The sequence below is a fragment of the Calonectris borealis genome, chromosome 24, assembly GCF_964195595.1.
Source record: "Calonectris borealis chromosome 24, bCalBor7.hap1.2, whole genome shotgun sequence".
Taxonomy (NCBI): domain Eukaryota; kingdom Metazoa; phylum Chordata; class Aves; order Procellariiformes; family Procellariidae; genus Calonectris; species Calonectris borealis.
The window spans coordinates 7,229,551-7,249,484 of record NC_134335.1 but is presented as its reverse complement, the minus strand read 5'-3'; the positions used below and the strand labels follow the sequence as shown (position 1 = coordinate 7,249,484).

Here is a 19,934-nt window from a genome sequence, read left to right as displayed (position 1 = left end):
GTGTAAATAGCAAGTCCAGGTCATGCCCGTGTCAGCTGCCCCGCATCAGTGCTCCAGCTCCGGGAGATGCTCCTCTGCAAACAAGCGGCTAAAACCCGGCTCCTCACACTCCGAGTCTCAGCAGCGAAGCTCAAATTGCTTAACAGCAATGAGAAAAAAAGAAGAAAAAAAACCTTCCAAAACCCAGCGATCCCCACCAAACAAACAAGTAGATATTCATTTGCTTCTTGGAAGGGTGCCCGAGGTATTCAAATGGCTCACGCCTGGGACCAGAAGCCTCTTGAAATTCCTCGCTCTCTTCGGGCTGGGCTGGGAGCCCTGCAAGGCCAGGCCGTGCTGGCTTCACCGCCCTGGAGGTTTCCACAGCCGCAAGAGCACGGCCTGAGCCCTCCCAGAGCAAACCCACGGCTGGGCTCCAGCACTCCGCGGAGGAGACAGTGGTCCAGGTCATCCACACCCAGCGCTTCCCACCATCCACGAGAGCACACGTTTCTTTCCAGCCGGGTTAAAACCAGGACTTCTGCTGTTCTCACCTCAAATCTCTGGCTGATGATGCCATTTCTGACATCTTCAATGAAGAAGTGATGAGACTGGAGGATTTGTCCCAAGAGAAGGATGCATCCCGGTACCCTGACACAGATTTATCCTGGGCTGCAAAAGCACACATGGGATGCTACCAAGGTACTACTGTAATCACACCCGAGCAGTTCAGATTGAGCATTTCTCTATCCAAAAAAGCCCTCGCTCTCTTCTCCAGATATTAATCTCCCTCTCCTCCATCATCCAGGGATACGGACAGACATGCAATGGGGATTCAGCTCCAACACCTCCAGCTCCTCGCTCCGGGGAAGGATGGGGCTGCCAAACCACGCGTGATAGTCTCCCAGAAAAGGGAGAGCAGAGATTTTGCAAGGCCGAGTTGAGGTTAATCAGCAATTCATTGTGCGAGGAAGACACTGTCAGGAATCGGAAGTGTGAAAAGGGAAGGCTGAGATCTCTTGGCAGGGCTGTCCCCTCGCAGTAGGGATAAGGGCCAAGGAACCTTCACTCATGTTGAGCTCTTTCATCATCCCACAAAGAGATCCCAACCCCTCTAAGTCGGCTCAAACACACCTGAAGTTCTTCAGGTAAGCAGTTACACATGACCTCACAGCTTGGGATGGTTTCATTGCGTATCCATGGCCACCCAAAATGACTCCATGCCCGGAATGATAAACCAATTATTTGTGCTGCCCATCACCACGATACGACACGCTTCTGATGTAGACGGACTCCACAGATGTCCCTGCTGCTGGGAGCCCACTGGTCCTAAAAAGAAGCCTCAACTATCCTTGCCTCAGGAAGGGATTAGACATGCAGACACTTAGCCAAACGCCTCCAATCTGTCTGTCCCAAGGAATTCCCCAACCTTCTCTTGATTTTCAGCCCAAGTCCTGCATCCCTCTGTGTCCTGACCTTAGCCCTTGCCCCCAGGCTGAGTCAATGCCACGTCATGCCAGACACGAGGGTACCACATGGCAGGACACAGTCTGAAGTGCCCTCAAGCTAGGATGATGTTCAACCCCCAAAATATTTCCCTCCACATCAAAGTCACTCTCCTCTACTCACCAGCTCTCTCATTCATAAACCAAGAATGTTTGTTAAAGCTGGAAGGGCTGGACCTGCTGTGGAGACACATTGGTGGTGTCCATACGATAAAAGTGCCTATCGGTCACAAGTGGAAAGTGCCCACGGATATTCCTACGGCATTCCTCAAGCCCAGGACATCTCCAGATCTTGCAGAGAGCACGAAGCTAGTGATGCAGAAGGGATCGAGCCGATGACGAGGAAGGGAGGCTCGGCAGCTCCAGGTCACCTCCCGAGCACACACGCTGCCCCGGGGCGGCAGGGTACGGGGGCGAACCTTGCCACATCGCTCTGCAGCTGCAGATTCCTGCCGCCCGTCCCACCCCCACCTCTGCAGCCTTCCTGGCCAACCCTTCCCTTCAGGGCAACGCCAGCCAGATGTACAGCCAAGCCGGCAAAAAACCGCGGCCGATTGCTCAATGGGAGGGTGCAAGTTGCAGCGTATCACATCCCCCATGGATTGCAGAGGGATCGCTGCTGCTGCCTTACCCAGAGAAAGCCCTTCTTCTAATATAAGGCTTTTGATAGCATCTTTTTTTTTTTCCATACAGCAGGGAGTGTTTCGGCTCTGCCCAGGAAGCGCAGGCAGCACTCGATGAGCAAGGCGAGTACGTGCGGAGGAGGAGAAGAAGGCCAAGAGCTTTACCCTGTCCTCACCTGGTGACCATCAGGTCCCCATCTCACCACCTCGTCCCTTTCTGCCCAGGGACCTGCCACCGCACACGAGGACTCCAGGTCTGTCCTCCCTTATCAGGCCGAGCTGTCCAGTTGTCTTTGCAGTTACCAAAGTAGAAGAGGAGAGATTAGCGTATTTAGCTTTGAAATCAAACAAATAATTGCACAGGCTTTTTGCAAACAGATCAGGGTTGGGAGGTCAGAGCGCGGCTGGTAAATCTCAGCACTGTTTGCTCTGACTAAATAATATTAGACCAAGGATAATCAATCATTTTAATCAACAAAATTATTTATAACTCTTTAGAGTAAATAGTCAACTCTGCTAGCAGCTGCCAAGAAATGCCAGGGAGCGTAACGATCCACATACCTCTAATTCCCCTGTGCTAGATCTTTGCATCACTGGATTTACTACTGCTGAAGACTTGCATTTCCAAGTACCTTGACGCCTCCTCTCTGAAGGTACCCTTCCTCCCTCCCTGTGGCTCAAAAATACACACAACAGCCCCCTGCAGCTGAAATCAAAATCGAAGTAGCTCGCACGCTCCAAGCATCTTCCCTACACTAGCTGCATCTCTCAGCGCAGCATCATTTTAACAGGAGGGGAGAAAGAACCAACTAAACAGAAGAGGCAAAAGATGCTCAAAGCAAAGGACTTGCTCTCTTTGCTTTGCTGCCTGAGCCAGCCCCATCTCCTCGGTTCCCCAGGCAGCCCTCAGGGTTGGGACTTTACTAATGCCACCAAATGACACCTCCATGAGCACCATCCATGTCCCAGCCCACGAAAAAAAGCCACACACGCTCTACACCCATTGCACATTGAACGTTTCCACCCACCAGCCCTGCGACAGGCACGCTTTGCGCAGCAGCAGATGACCCCAGCAGCCACAAACGGGGGAGGATTTTGCTGGCTGGGCTGTAAACCGTGCAAGCGAAGGTATCGCTGGGGCAAGGCGAACGAGGGTCAGCTTCACATCAGCCTTGGGGCCAGGAGGGGACAAGGGACAAGGCCATCCCTGGACGCTGCCTGCCAGCCCACCACTGTTTCACCTCCCTGTCCCCTGTCCCCAGAGAGTGAACCAAGCTGCTCAGCTCCTCCAGTGATGGAGGCCAGAAGGGGCCCTGGCAGAAACCTCGGGAACCAAAACTTTCCAGCCCATGCCTCAGAAACACCGGTGCCAAACCGATTTCATTTCACAACATCCCAAGAACAATTTTCCTGGTATTATTATTTTTAAGCAGACAAGGAAACGAAGGTGAAGAACAAGAGGATTTTCCCAAGCAGAGCAGGCAGCTGAAGAGCCCTGAGATTAAGCCTCTTCCATCCCTGGGTGAGCGCAGAGCTCCTGGGCTTTGCTCCTTCCAGGCTATACCATGCAACCTCCAGGTTATCAAGCATCCCCGTGCAGGAGAGCAAGGGTTTTCCCAAACGACCCCGGGAAGGTCATCTTTACCAGCTCCGACTTCTAGGAAACTTCCCACCGGGGAAGGGACCGGCGCAGAGATTAGGCCAAACATAGCCCTGGGAAGATGAAGAAGGTGGGAGTGAGCTGGGGAAGGCGGCCAAAGATGAACTGGGCTGCCCCATCAGCTTCAGTCATCCCCATCCCAGAGCCAAGGGTTGTCCAGGACAGGGATTATGTCACCTATTGGCCTCAGCCCGGAGAGACGGGAGAGCGAAGGGCAGGCAGGGATAAATCAGAACGGCTGGAGGTGCTCGGATCTGCCCAGAGGAAGCCCAAGCTTGGAAACCTCAGCGAAGGCTGGGGGGAGAGAGGCTGAGACACTCGCAGCCCTCACATCCACCCCGCGCGCAGCATCCGGAAGCTATTAAGGAATTACAGCCTCTCTGGCCCCGAGCCTTCCCCGGCAGAAGTGCCTGGGAGCAGATGGTGAAAGGGCTGATTGAATTCGGCTGCTCAGGCCAAGAGGCTATTAGGAGGAGATGTAAATGGAGGAGGGGGTGGAGGGGGTGTCATTTGGCGACTCGGGAGCTGGAAGCCCTTGCCAAGAACTCCGGGAATCCTCCACCGACCGTAACAAGCCCGGGGGAGCTTTGGCAGGGCCCTGGGTGGGTGGCTCGGGGGTGTGAGCCTCCACGCTGCCTTTGGCGGCTCGGCCCCAAGCTCCTGCTGCTTAGGGGCTGGGGTGAAACCGTAAGTAAATGGGGAACAGGAGCCACAGGCTGGTTCCTCTCCCCAGGCATCTTCATCTCAAAAGGCAAGCACGGCTGCCACAGTGGACGGGCACCCTTCCAGGGAGGCAGGACACCCGCAGACACCCGTGTCCCTGCGGTCACAGCCCCAGGAGCTGTGTGCTCCCGAGCCTTGATCCCCGGTTGGGAAGGAGGTACGAGAGCTGTCAGCTCAGCAGCCCTGCCCGCCCACAGGGCCAGCCTTCCTCCCAGAAAAATGAAGATTTGCAAAGATCCTCGATTCCCAACCTGGTTTAATCCCACCCAGCACTGGGCATGGGACCAGACCTCCCAAAGTGCCTTCAGAAGAGGATGGGACTCAAGTGACTCTAGATGGGGAGGAGGTGGGGAAAAAAGGCCAGGGTGAGAGAGACATGTAGGATGAAAAAAAGCCAAGAGGCAAAAAAAGCATAAATACGATTCATAAGTCATCCACAGTGCCACCCCGCTGAAGGTAACGCTGGTGTCTGAGCAAAAACACTGATGGAAGAAGCGAAATTGCCTGGGGGCAAAGGAAGGGTTTAAGCTCCTCCCTGGGAAGTGGGGGAAGAAAAAAGAGGAATGACCCAAAAATCAACACAACCCCAAGCTCTGGGCTCCCTGCCCTGGCAAGCCAGCTCCAGCTCCCCATAACCCTGTGTCCCACAGGGGGACAGGCACCGGCTCCAGGGCCCCCGCGCCACCCCCATCTCCAAATCCATCCCTCTTTTTCCAAGGGAGAAAAGTCCAATGAGTCCCCCCGGGCTGCCTTGGCTGACTGCCCCGGCTCCCCGAGGTTGGGAAATCGGGAGCCTCATCAGGGCTCTGCCGGAGGGGCGGGCACGGAGCGCTCCGTGACCGTAAGGGGATCTTTTCGGAGCAATCTTTTCCGAGACAAGTCATGAGATTATTTCTTGCCTGGAATTTGCTCCCGCGGCTCCCATCAGCCCCGGACTGCTGAGTCAAGAGACCGCCGGGGCTGTGCCCTCCAGATGAGTAAATAAATTGCCATGGGGAGCGGTGGGGCAGCTGGGGAGGGGGGGGACGGCGCCCCGGCAGGGCGCGGGATGAAAGGAGGGAGGGGACCCGATGACTCCTCGAGCCTTCGGCGGGGGACGCAGCCCGGTTTGGCAGCCGGCTTCGCTGCTGCTTTGCAACGCACCGAATTAGTCACCAGATTAGCGAGCGCAGTTACACACGCTGGCGCACAGCTGTTTAAAGGCACACTATCCCTCCCCTTTGCTTTTCTTCTTTTTCTCTGGGTTTTTTTCCCCCCCTTCTTCCTTTTTTTTTTTAATTTATTTTAAACTTTTTTTAGGCCTAACTCCGGCTTTTAATGAGTGCTTAGGACCGGCAGCCATCAAACTCCCAGTGAAGCCAAGGAAAAGGCAGCAGCCCTCGATCACAGCCTGAAGATGCCAAACAGTTTGGGCTAGTGGCGAGGGGGCTGGTCCAGCCCGGGACCAGCTCAGAGCAGGGGCAGCCCCCCGCTCCCGGCCGAGCCCCCTTCCCTCCTCACCCCATTGATGTTATGCTGGTCCAACGGGCTGCCAGGTCACTCTATAGGATCCATATGGCCCTGGCTGCTCGGGACTCAGCCGTTTGAAAGCAGGAACGTGCGAGAGTCATCCAGCTCGAAGGCAAAACAGGCGCACGGCCGGGGCCTTTCAAGTTGCAAGCTTTAGAGCCAGCTTCAAATCTGGAGCCGCTTAAAGGGATGGAAACAAGCTCCAGTGACTAACCACCCCGCCGGGCCACGGCTACCGTGACAGCTCCGAAACCCCACTGCCGATGCTGGAAAGTGAAACTTTCCCAGCGCTGCGGCGGCACCGGGCTTCCCAGAACCGGGGACAGCCCTCTGACATCAAGCCCAAATTTCTTCGCATCCCTTCAAAAGGACGGGTCCGGGAAACGCCACAGGGTCAGGGTACGGGATGGAGAGCCACGATGCTGCTACCAACCTGCCGGACTCATCTGCCGCCTGCGGCTGATGCTGGGGATTGAGTAAACAAGTTTTTCCCCACCTCCGGCTGCAAACGAGGAGGAATTGCATTTACTGACCTCACGAAGCGGTCTGGAGAGATGGAGCGGTTGGGTAACACGCCTTGAGCATTTTAAAAGAGAAAGCACTTGGCATTGCGTATTAAAACCGCTTCTAACAATAATGTGTAAAAAAAGAAAAAGAAAAAAAAAGACCCAAATTTCACGTGTTCCACTACATCTTTTTTTAATTTTCCAGTGGAAAAAGCCAGGAGTACTCAGCTTTTGCAAGTTGTTTCTTCTGACGGTTCAGGTTTTGGTAAAAATTTCTCAAAACTAAAAGGTAAAAAAAAACCACCTTGCAGCTTCCAGAACACTGACCAAAATTAAGAGGTTTTGCACAAACACATGCAGACACCTATGTAAAAAAAAAACTTTCATGTGGGTCAAAAAGCCACATTTTGATTATTGTGATAGACGGTGCTGACAGGGGGGGAAAAAAGTTACAGAAAACAAACCCCAAAGCGCTTCCCAGTGTCCAGCTCCAGTTTCTGGGGTCTACTGGCTGCAACATCAGCAGCAGCTTTCCCTTAGTCAGCAGTTTTCATCCAGAGATCTCCAAGCACATCCCAGGAGAGGCAGCATCCCAGTGGAAATCCCAGCCCAGGACTCCAGCTACCACAAGGATATGCAACCCTCATCCTGCTGTGCAAGACACTTGGTTCCTGGAGGGACGCAGGGCTGAGACATTTGCCTCCCCCCCCAGTCTAGCTCCCAGCCCAAATCAGAGTCAACCAGTAGACCCAAACTGGAAATCCTGAGAGGCAGATTGGTCCTGGCCTTCCTGGTGCTGCGAAGCAGACAGAGAGGTGCAGTTCAGCTTAACGCAGACCATAAAAAGACCTAAATCCTGCAAGTAGAGGGAGACGATGCTCCCACATCTCTGCTGCAGTGTAATGGGGGCACCGTGCCTCAGTTTCCCCTAAAACCAGGTCTCATCAAGCCTTTCTTCAACATCTTTTGGGGTCAGGAGCCCCAAAAGCATGCTGCATTTTAAAAAAAGCAAAGTCCCACTGGCTGGCTTCTCCTGAGCTCCCCACCAGCCATCTGAAGAATGCCTTGGAATCACGTCAAATATTTGAAATGAGATGGGGGGGGGAGAGGGAGCACGGGGAGGGGAGCACGGGGGGAGCCGCTCCGCTTTTGACTCAGTGTCTGGCTTCTTTCATCAAACCCACATTCCTACTCATGCCATCACCCTCCGGGAAAGTGCGACAACGTACATAATCCATGTGGAGCCAATTTAAAATCCCCTCCGTGTAAGAAAATGCGTTTCGTTCATTAACAAGCTCTGAACGCTTAGCTGGGGTTAGGAACCAGCCTGCAGCTCCACAGCCACCCCAGCAACAAGGTCTTCAGCAGGGAAGGTTTCCTACGCCTGCCTGGGGCACAGCCACGTCCTACAAGAGAGCAATCCTTCCTGCAAACCCACCCAGGGTGCTGGGGGATGCTGAGCCGGCACGGCTTAGCCCACCCGACACTCGTTGCAATCTGAATAACGCTGGGTTTTCTGCACCAGCCACCTGAGATGAAGGTCTCTGCCTTTTCTGGCTTTATAAGAAAGGTTTAACAGGAGCAAAAAAGCTGGAAAGCAGAGGATTGCTGGAGCAGGGGATTGCTGCCGTGTCCAGCACCAGCTGCGAGATGATGGGGATGGGAATTACAGCCCCAGAGCCCGACCAGCTCAGACCCAGACAGAGCCCTGTGACTTTGCACATCCCAATCCACAACGGGGGCTGCCGCCAGCACACGGCAAATAGCTGAGGGCTCACGGTGACCTCTGATCTTCAGCTCTCATTCCCAAACCAGAGGGAACCACAGAAACAAGGGGATTTTCCTCTCTGGGAAAGAAAGCTGCTATTTCTTCCTTGCATTTGTAATATTTTTCTGGCAAGTTATATTTATCCACAGGCTGCGTGGCTACAGGAACCAGAGGCAGGACTGAACGACCGTGCTGCACCAGCACAGCATCCTGGCTTCTTGCAAACAACAGGTCCACCTCTGAGGAGGTGGATGGAAGGAGCCAGGCATCGACAGCAATTTGACACGTGCCAAAAAAATCGTGCATGGTCAGCAAGACCAGGGGAGGTGATGGGGAAAAATGTATCGCCTGCCTAGTCCTGCACATACAGATATTGCCCCAATGACACGATGCCGTTCATGGGACAGAAGAGCAAAGCAGGTCTCAGATTTTTGCCAGTTGAGTGGAAAAAAAAAAAAACCTCACCACAAAAATGTGCAGTTTCATCTCACAGTTCAGAAAGAGGCGAGCAACGGTGGAGAGATCTAGGTTTGCCCCCCATCCGGGGCTAAAGAAGCCAAAAGTTACTCTGAGCCACCCATCTCATTGGAGAAAGGAACAGAACAACTTAGAGCACTTTTGAATGCAAGCGCCAGGAGCTTTGCCTTCATCTAAACACACGCAGCCTTGCAGAAGCTCAGGCTTTGCATGCAAACATTTGCAGCCTGTTAATGTTACACGCTTTCAGATCCAGCGGGTGTCTACAATCTAGACAATCTAGATACAAAGGCTGAGCCTTTTAACCAAATTACAAACTGAAACCACCCTGATTTTTTTTTTTTTTTTGCCACCTCTCTGGACCCGACATTGAAGTGTGTATCCCCCCCCCCCCAAGATGCAAGTCCCTCCCGTGTTCACGGAGATATTCAGGCAGGTAAAGGAACTTGCAGATTTGCACATTTTCACATAATTACCACCAAAACCTGCAGCAGTCACAGGCACAATCCTCAAACCTGGGGAAGCTGGGACGGACAGAAGAGAGCAGATCTATAGGCTACGTGAGGGGCCATACAGCAGGACTGAACCCAGCTTTGCAAGAGTCACCTTCGTATCCGAGACCGCTAGAGAGACATTATCTCCGGAGCCATCTCACAATTTTGTGATCTGCAGGACTCAAGTGGCCCCCCCTCAAATTCCACTGCACCTGGGAAAAATGTAGGAGCTTGTAGGAGGATCAATAAATATTTATTGTTTAACCAGCAGTATTTTGACTGGAGATGTAAGCATGGCCCAACGCCAGGGAAACCAGAGCCGCCTTGGCCAGCACTGCAAACAAATTTTTTTCTCTATCTAGTTGGAAGATTATAAACTATACAATGAAGAAAAAAAAAATAGACACAGGCAGCGAGCAGCTTAGTCACGGAAGAGGAACAAAAGAGTTGAGATGCATAACTATGTCGCGGGTTAAATAAAAAGGGGGATGCAGGCCCAATTTTTGGCTGTGAGACAGCTGTACAGTTTATATCAGCTACAGATTTGTCCCACTGGCTTCTGCAGCGATGAGGCTTTACGCTGGATCAGAGCATATATCCCCAGCTTCAGAGGAGCTACGCTGATTTGGACAAGCTGCAAATCGGCCCTGTAACTCACAGCCGAGAAGCAAATCTGGGGAGTCAGGTCTTGATCTACGAAGGCATAATTCTGCACCCATAAGGAAGACCCCAGTTTCCGTGGGGATCCCCAAACTCAGTGCAATGAAGAGTCAGTCCCTAGCTCCAGGGGCATTTTAGTGCTCAAGTAAGGCAGATCATCCCCTCCTTCTTCACTTCAATTAGTCCCATGGCACCATCCTACCAAGCACAAGTCTTCCCCCTAGCAGAATTTGTAAGCCTGGAAGATGCCAGCAGCTCCATCCTTTGGATCCATTCCAGGGACAGCAATGACACTTGGTCTCCTAAGTCATGTAATTTGCTCGCCTTGTGCCCATGCAAGGAGCAGCTGACAGTGCAAAAAGAAAAAGATCCTTTCTTCCCCAAAATCCCGTCTGATATCGGTACCACAACTGAAAACAGCCATTCCAGATGACACATCTGCAAGTTTACATCCCTAAAGTGGATTCAGACAAAGGTCTGGTCTCTCGCACCTACCTCTTCCCCGAGTGCCTGAGATGTATCTGCTCTCACCGAAACAGCAACTGGTGAAGAACACCAAGCCACCTTCCATTTTGCCTCCAGCACCGAACTGTAATCCCAACGTCTAACCACAGGATGACCTTCGTGCCGCTGTTTCCCTAAACCTGGTTCCCACTGCCCCCCCAGCTCAGCCACACAGCAGGGATCCATCCAGGAGGATGCAGTCGCTGCTTTTTCACTCAAAAGCTGGTTCCCCTGGTAAAACTCAGCACGCCACAGACCCGCCGGAGAGCGCGCACGCTCCCAGCTACTTGCTGCCTGCCTGCCAGCAATCTGCTATGGATTTGGGAGAGCGGGATGGCATACGACGTGCTCGTCAGCTCGCTTTGGAGAGCTCAAGCGCGGCATTCCAGAATGAGACTGTGTTATCCCTTCATTTTATAAGGCCTATCAAAGCATGGCACACTGTAATTACATGGCAAATTAGCAGCCTCTTCGTGTAACTACACTGTAATTACACAGTTGTTCCATGCTTTGGGGAGTTTATGATGAAAAAGTGGAAGGAATGGGGCTTTGCTCCTTTTTCCTGGAAATCTCACTCCCTGTACCCAGGTTAAAAATGCCGTAATCAGGGATGCGCTTTAGTCGGTGTATCCCTGAAGGAAAGGTCTATGGAGTTGCCCTCTTTCCACCTCTTTCCACAACTTTGTCCCTTAAGTAGACAGAAGTTGACACTAAAAAAGTTGGAGCTAGTGGCAGCCAGGTGCAGACAGTCCCCTCCCTCCTGGGAAACTATCATTCCCCCATCCTAGCTGGATACCACAGTAATGGGCATTTTGTAAATGCATAGAAAGATAATTGCTCTTTTTCAGTTCAAATTCTCACCTCCTCCACAGGCAATCAGCATCGAAAATGCCAGAGGAGCCCAAAGCCCTCAATTTATTAGAGTCTCACCCTTGTTGGCTGATGATTCATGCCCACACAGAGAAATCCACAGCCAAAGCCGAGCTCTCACCTTTGCTGTTAATGCAGAAGCAAATGCATTCAGAAAGATGCCGGGTGCAATTCTCTGCATCCCTGAAATCACTTCACCTTTCAGTACTTGTTTCTTTTCCCCAGGCTTTGCTGGGCTTCCAGGCAAACACTCTGGCATTTTGCGTGCGCGCGTCCCGGTGAGGACGAGTAAATGCTCTTCCAGTACACTGATGCAGAGGAAGAGACAGAGGACATCTCAAAGCAGAGAGGGAAATGCTGGTGTTCTGCTGCTGTGTTTCATCCTGCATGCGAAAACATGACCATGCAAGCCACCAACAAGACCGATCTCAACAGCAGCAGGGAAACTGAGTCACCCAGCGGCTGACACAGCTATAGGAACCAGCCTGGAGTCTGACTGCTGTGCAAGACTAGCGCAGGATCAAACCTTCCTTTTCGGAAGAGAAGGTGTTCCAAGTCCCTGTGCACTACTCTCATCCCCAACCAGCTCAGCAAATTCAGCCCTTGAAGGGGCTGATCAGGCTGTGACCCTCTTCTGTGCACTTATATAAAGACCTGGGAGCAAAGGTATGGTTGGAAACTTGCCCTCCCTGGACAAGAAAGAGGGAAGGATGAAGGATCCCATCCTAAGACGGTAATGAAGACGCATTCAGACTCGTAAAGCACTTTGCCATTTCCCTGCAGCAAGGCACTATGGAGGAGAGTATGCATTTGCCAGAAGACTCCCTTTAAATGCCAACTCCCTTATTTGCCTGCATTGAAAGTGAAAGCCAAGGACAAAAAGAAAAGATTGACCTGGCTATGGGAAGGGGAAGCAGCGGAATTCAGGCAGGTCCTACATCCAAATATACGCTGCATAGAAGCTGTTCACTTCCCTGTACCCTGCAGCAGCCACAGCAGGAGAAATCTTGCTTCAGCCCCGACCCGACGTTGTCCCAAACCCTAAACAGAGGGAAAGGCCCTTGCCAGATAAAAATACACCCCTGGGATGCCACCCACACACAGGCCAATGGAAACAATGCGCCTGTCTCCCAGCTGTCCGTAGGGTACGCGTGGGAAGCGCCGAAACGCGCGGGGTCCTTCCGTCTCCTGGCAGTCAGGATTTCTACACTGCATGTGCACAGACCAATTCCTCTTTTCATGCCAGGCAGGAACGAATCCACCACCATGCCCGTAACACACCTCCGGAGAAAGGAAGGAAGAGGGGGATGGATGCAGGAGGACGGGGAGCCCAGCATCTTTGCCTCACCTATGATACCAAGCATCACCACCTGCCATTATAGCCCTTCTACGGTACCTTGTGGGATGCCTCGGGGGCAGCAAGTCAGCAGCTTCATTAGCAAGAAATGTCGTTATCTCTCAATACTTGGGAATCCTAATTACACACTGCCAGCTTTCAGCAAGGGTTGCGGAGTTGCTTTTGACTCTGACCACAGAGAGCAAACAGAGCTTTGCAGAACTGGAGGAAACAAATTGATTTGTGGAGGGCAGCATTTACCACTCGCAAGGTTAAGTTCCTGTTAGGGTTGATTTTTGCATGGTTTGGGTTTTTACTGTCTGGAAAAAAGCCAGTAAACTAAGTCCCACCAACCCATTGGTGGATCAGTCACATATCTGCAATCAAAAGTGATGTTACCATCTACTCTATCAGATCCTTATAATGAAAACCCACGCACATAAAACTTGTATATGAAAGGAGAAGCCCACCACAGCGGTTTTTTGGCTCCTGACCTACTCATCTCACTCACACATTCTTGCTGGCAACAGCGGGGGGGAATTTGGCTTTGGAAGCTTTGGACAACTTCACATCCCTTTCAGGTTATTTTTAAACCCTTTGGACACACTACAAATCCCATCTAACTTTTACACGCAGAGGCTGCCTGCACGTGTGGGTTGGAGTAGGGTTTTATTTCAGGGGAATGAGAGGGGGACGGTACTGTGCGGCCAATGCATCTCTGCAGTTTTACGGGGCATCAAGCACCTGGTACATTAAACATCTTGCACAATTGAAAACCTATGCCTGTAATGACTCTCCCTGCGTAAGGTTAACCCTATGGATACCGTGAAGCAAATCTGCTTTGCTGCTTGCTGGCATGTAAAGGAATGAGGGACTGGACTCCTTCTCAGAGAGGCCAATGCTCATTTGGTGGGAGATTCAGCAAGGAGACCAAGGACTGAACGAGCCTTCAGGGAGCAGTTAAGTCCTCAGATGCAGTCCAAAACAGACAGGAGTAGGGAAAAGTTATGTCCCCAACACAGGGCACCACTGGATCCCAGAAACATAAGCTAGCAGCATCCATACTCCTCCTCTCAACATCAATCCGATCAAGCAAGAAAGCTTCAGCATTCTCTAAAAAGTTAGAGGGGAAATGAGGTTAAGCCAGCTAATTGACAACATTGACCTTTTTGGCTCACAGTGTTAGCTCAGCCACCAAAACAGAAGCGACTGCAGTTGAAGTCGATAGGGACTCAGCTCTTTTTTACCTTCTTTTTGTTTTTCGGTGCTCCTCATGCCAAAGTTTAAACTTTGGGTCAACTCTAAAAATTGCTGGCTGACATAAGCTGCAAAAGAGCTTTCACGGAGAGAAGAAAATGAACTTAAGGCAGCGCAAAACACCGTGTCCTCACTTTAGGCACAAGGCAATTACATTGATCCAATGCTCAAACACCTAAACAACACAGACGCCTCTGTAACATGCTCTCACCCATGCCAGGAGATGTGTAAATTTAGCAGATACTTTGTCTGAACTGAAAAATAAACCCCACATCCTCCCAGCGCTGCCCCAATGGACCCGGGATTTCTTCCTATCCCATTTTCTTCCCCTGCAAGCAAGCAGACTGCCGTCACCACCTGAAGCACAGGAATGAGTCTCCGGTAAATGTTCTTTTAACCAAAGCTTTAGGAAATAGGCACAAACAGGTCTTCAACTCCACCAGGGCCTCTCATTTAACCTGCATAGGTGCTTTGGAAAATCATCCTCAGTGTCCCCATTGCATTTTGAAGCCCAGCCCTTCAGAGCCCACACCTGAAAGCCAGGCTCAGCCTTTCTGTCAGAGGCACTGAACACCGAAATAGCTATAACCAGAGACCAGGTCCTCTCTACGTGCAGGTAGAGCGGGAAGATGGATCATGCGAAAGACACCCTCTCCGCATCGGACACCACGTAGCCCATCGGTGGCAGATCCCCCAGGCTTGTGCTGACTTACTGGAGCTCTCTGCAGACAAGCTGATCTACACAAGCATCTATTTTAAGTCTGAGCACCAACCCCTGCACAGCTCCGGCCCTCCCTGCGCTCCAGCAGTCAGCTGTCATTTTATTTCCCACATGCAGCCTGAAATCATATTGCCTGGCAGGAGTTGAGCCCCCTTTCTGGGTTTCCTAGAAACTTGCTAAGTGGCAAAGAAACGCACAACTCTGATTTTCTTCAGTGCACCGGTGCTGTGCAAAATCCAGCAAACCTCCACTTCAGCACAGTGGGAATTACAGACGTGAAGCAACAAGACTCATTTCACCCTCCCTTGTACCCAGAAAAAGAAGTTTTTTTCCCTGCAGGCCCTCCAAGCCCCATCCTCTACCTCGACTGAGCAAGGCAGAAATCAGTTGAGCGTCTGGGGTCAGTAGGCAGTCAGACGACATCAGTATGTGAACAACAGTCCTTATTATGGTAAAGGCTCAACTACTAGCGTTAACCACAGCCAGCAGCAGCTGAACTTACCGCTCCAGCAAAAAAAAAAACCCCACACGCCTCGATTCAGTAACATGTTGCTATCTTCCCTGATAGCTCCTGCACCCTTTCTCCACCCATTTCTCCAGTTCCAGAGAGGGGGAAGAAAAAAAATCAAAGTAGCGGGCTTTCCTGGTTTAAACGTGATAAATCTAGAGGAGGTACCGCTGGAGTTTTGTTTCCCAAATAGCAGGAGTGCTTGGACCACACAGGACATTTCCAGCGAGGGATGGGGGGAACGTACATCCCAGATAAGGAGTTTGTGCAGGGCTCACCCAGTCGGGAAAGGTGCCCTGGGGAGCTCGTAAAAAAAAAAAAACATCCGAGTGGATCTCTCCTGGCTCCCAGCCGGAGGTGCTTGCCTACATCCCCGCAAGGATGCCAAAAGCATGAGAAAAGGAGGCTGGAGGGGCGGCGGGTTGTTTTTTAAGAGAAGGGGGGGGGGTGTGGAAAGTCTTAAAACTGCTCGGAAAGCAAGTTCGCCGTCCCCCAGCGGTGCTGCGGGGCAGAGCCGGGGGAGCTCAGGGCCGGGCGGCAGAGCCCGGGCGGCGCCGCTCCGCTGCAACCTGGGGGGTGCGTTCCGTTTTCTCTTCCCAAAGACACCCCCTCCCCCCAAAAAAAAACACCCCCAACCCTCAGCGGGCAGATATTTCCCCACCACCGCCCTGCGAAAAAGGGGGAGAAGGGATCCAGAGGGCGCCCCGCCGAGGGGGGGGGGAACGGGGAGGGGAGGGCAGGGCGCTTACCGGGGGACGGGAAGAGCTCGATGTCCACCTTCTCCGTCTTGATGATGGTCAGGTCCACCGCCGCCTTCATGGCTGGGGCAGCGCCGCGGGGGCGTCGCGCCGGGACCGGGGGGCGGCGGCGGCTGAGCCCCGCCGTGCGCGGAGCGGGGCGCCCGGGGCAGCGGCGGCCGGGCGCCTGCCTCCCTCCCTCCTTCCTCCTCCTCCTCCTCCTTCTCCTTTTCCTCCTCCTCTCTCCTTCCTTCCGCGCTCCCTCGCTCCTCTCTCCTGCTCCGCTCCGCTCCTCCGCCGCCCCTTCCGCGCTCCCTCGCTGCCGCTCCGCCTCACCCGTCCCCCGCCGCCGCCGCCGCCCCGGCCCGGGCTGAGCCGCCGAGGGGAGGGCGCTGGGCCGGCCCCGAGCGGTGACAGCGGCGGGGAGGGACCCGCCTGCCCCCGCCCCGGAGGCGGCCCCGGCACCCGGCGCCGCGGGGAGCGGAGCCGGCGCTGCCCCGGGGTCCGGGGGAGCGGCGCGGCCCGGGGAAGCGAGAAGTCCGGGGGGATGGAGGATCGGGGGTATATGGTGATGGGGGGTACATGGTGATGGGGGGTACATGGTGATGGGGGGTGCGGGGTGATGGGGGGTACGGGGTGATGGAGGAGGGTCTCAGCGCATCCAGCACAAAGTTGGGTGCTGCTGCGCCTCCGCCACAACCTCCGTTTGCATCCCAGCCCCAAAACACGAAGGGAAAAAGGGAGTTGAAGTTTTAGCACGGGAAAAACGCCGCTGGCTGCACGCAGCCCTGAGCTGGTGCCGCGGCGGCCTGCCGAAAACCGATGTTTCTTGAAACCAGGCCAGTTGCCTTCACTCTGCCTGTCTCGACACGAACCACCGCTTTTCACGCTCGCGTCACCCCTTCACGTTCACGTCACCCCTTCACGCTCGCATCACCGGTGCTGCTGCCCGCTCAGAGCGTCCTGATCCTCTCCCACCCCCAAGCGCATCCGAATGTGCGGGTACGGTCAGGGCAGAGCATGTGTGCGCAGGCACGCTCAGTCGTGTGGCGATGGGTGACGGCCAGGGGTGGTTGTTCACGGGCGTGGTTTGTACAGGTGGGAGGCCAAAAAGGTTTGGGAACTGACTGGATACAAAGCATCTTAAAGATGCAAGAGGAGTACCATGCCAGCATGGCATGAATTTAACAGAAGAATACCGATTTTCACATGAAATATGTTTTATTATATTTAGGTAGCACAAACTTCAGACCACAAACGGCAGAGCAGAAGGGAGATTATGACTCACAGATGTCAATTTACCGGTACAAGTGTTAAAAAAAAAAAAAAAAAGTCATTAGCAACCAGCTCTTGTGGTTCTCTCACTCCGAAAGTCTTAACAGTCTCCGACACGCTGGCAGAGACCTGGGCTGCTCTGATCAAAGATGGGCTCAAATGAACATCCCGGCTGTAACGGGGGGGGAAAGAGCAGCCATGTGAGTCAGCCTCCGGGGTTCAAGGTTGCCTGCTAACCCGTAGGATGAACCGAGGTCCTGCTTGCAAACACCACTGAAACCTTCAAATGCACTGAAAGATGAGCTGCAGATGCAAACCTTACAGCTCAGGATTATTTCTAGCTTCTTCAGCGGTGCCTTTCTCAGTCGCCTAAAGCGTATTTATAGAAGAAAAGTTCATGTAACTAAAAGAAGCTGCGAGGTGCCGGGGCCAGAAATCAAGAGCCTGATTCTGGCTCGCACAAGCAGCCAGTTTTACCCAGGTGGGTATCTTAAGACGCAGCCAGCAGGAAGTTTGAGAGCTAGCAAAGCGGGGCAGGCGGTTAGCTCCAGCCAAAAGTTCATCTTTCAGGTGCCTCACCCATTGACAAGCGCTCGCATTTCCAGTTTTACAGGCAATCGTCTTTCCAATTTACTTGCAAACTCAATTATGGGCAACCTAGTCCTGCAGTAGCGGAGTAGGACCAGCGATTCGCTGTGTGATCAATATATAACCTCCCTGCACTGATTCCCGTGTGCTTTGGAGAACCTGAGCTGTGCTCAGGCAGAGCACAAGGTTTGAAACCTCAGGTGGTGGGTCCTTGATTTGAAACCTACCCAGGGAATGAACCTGGAAATCTGAAAGTGAAAAGAGGATGGCTGTAAGGGTAAAACTTGGTCCCTATTGCCTCTCCCTGTACAGGATAATGGGCTTGCACCTGCCCTCCATTTTGGGTTTTTTCCCCCTTTCCCATACAGGATGGACAGCAATAATTGAAGGAAGAAACTATAGAGAGGAGATTTAGCAGAACGTTTCCAGTTGAAAATCAAAAGGGGATTCAGGAGAAACAGCTGCCTTTCTGTATGATCCCTTCCAGAGCAATCTTGGGAAGAGAAACCTGATGCAGTTATCGCACCCTGACAATCTTTCCTTTCCTACACTTCGCTCGGCGCGCTGCAAACTCCCGGGCGAGCGTGCGTGCAGGCAGGCTGCGATCCTGCGGCGGGGCGAGTGTGGGAGAGTGCGTGCGTGTGTGCACACTGGCGCGGGGGGGACCGGTTTACGCAGCTGGCTGCGAGCTCTCGGCTGCGGCGATGAAGCCATCAGAAAGCACCTGCGGTCCCAACCGTATTGAAATGACCTGAGCATTCCCCCCGATTCAGCGGCTCTCAATAATCCACCCTGCTCAGAGCAGGCGCAGCCTCCTGCAGCAAACCACAATCCCCAGACTGAAACAGAAGAGGAGGCGCAAGGTTGCTGGGGCTCGCCTGAGCGGGTGCTGAGGGGGACAGGCTGTTGACGCCATGTAGGAAAAGGCTCCCGTGAATAGAGGTGGTCCCAGATGGAGCTGCCGGTGGGATTAAAAAGCGGCACCAGAGGACGCAGCGGCTGCCCCTGTGGTGTCTGTGCTTTAGCCTTGCTGCCGTGGGCCGATGCATTTGGCTCGGCCTCTCCTGCAAGTGTTATGGTCTTAAGGACTGGCTGAACTCCAGTGCACCTGTAATGGGGCTCCTTCTCTTCTGGACCAGTACAAAGGCTCTAATAAAGATCTTTCTCACAGCTTGTGTGTTTTTTATTAGGAAAGATACACACGCTCTTGGCATCCTGGCTCAGCCCTGATACCGCAAAGCCGATGACACTAAGCTACAGCTTGGTGCAGCATGGCTGCGGCGAAGCTTTGAGTTTCTCCACTCCCCTGCCTCACCCCCCCTCCATGCTCCCCCAAACTTCTGTTTCATTTTGCTTGTGCAATGTATGGCAGCCCCTACGTGCGGGGAAACTGGAAATGCTTCCAAAAGTAGCACCGGGGCAAAAACCCCCAAAGTGGAGGAAAAGAATGGAGAGGCTGCGGACAGAGATTTCCTCCCAGGGCAGCTGAATCACTCCTTCGAACTCGACTCTGTCCTAGCGGCTGCCTTAATTTGTGTTCACTTCAGAGCCTGCAACATGAAAGCCCTGGCTCTGAACTCCAGCTGAGCCGCTCAATGGCTCAGTGTTCGCAGAAGGCATGGAAGGAATCCATTGATTAGTTTCTTCAGCTGGGATGTGACCATTTGGAGTCCAAGACCTGCCAAACATGACTTCGCCTCAGCAACTGGTTCCTATTTGCTGCTTACAGGCTTTAGAAAAATCTTTCCTCTTCCACATCCAAGTCTCACCCTCCTTTTCCATTCTGTCGTTATTCAACGTTAATATCTATTCAGGCTCTCTCCTGTCGAGGGAGGATGCTGAGTTGTGGAGAACAGCCCTCCTGCCATTAATATAGCCAAAAGATTTTGCCGTTGATCAGAGATAACCATCTGCCCTCCCTCCACAATGCAGCCTGACTGTTTTTCGACAGTTTGGAACAAAGAAAGGACAGGCAGTAATGCCACATTGTTCCCAGGGACGCTGACTAACCTTGGTTTAAAAGAATAATAATAATTATTCATTTAGCGTCGAGGAAAGGTATTACGAGACCGGAGCTTTTGCTGGATTTCCGAACGTGCAGTGTGGGCAGGACTGCTCTTCCATGACCTCTCTCCTAGCTGGGGCCGGCTCTTTCCCTTCAGCAGGACCAGATTCGCTCCTGTCATGGCCCTTTTGCAAACAGGCAGCTGCTGGCTCTCCTCCAGATGTTATGG

General features: G+C 52.9%; 1 protein-coding gene across 3 annotated transcripts in view; it reads right to left on the bottom strand.

Annotated features, from left to right (window-relative positions):
- Positions 1-16,006, bottom strand: part of ETS1 (ETS proto-oncogene 1, transcription factor) — a 44,731-nt gene extending 28,725 nt beyond the window's left edge. Inside the window, exon 1 of one of the 3 annotated variants that reach the window (XM_075173081.1) lies at positions 15,850-16,006. In XM_075173081.1, the coding sequence (XP_075029182.1) occupies positions 15,850-15,919 (70 nt within the window). In that variant the 5' untranslated portion in view covers positions 15,920-16,006. Of the gene's footprint in view, positions 1-2,668; positions 2,688-12,674; positions 13,042-15,849 lie in introns of those variants that run through there. The other 2 variants (XM_075173082.1, XM_075173083.1) reach the window with 2 other exon arrangements.
- Between the last annotated feature and the right edge of the window lie 3,928 nt (positions 16,007-19,934).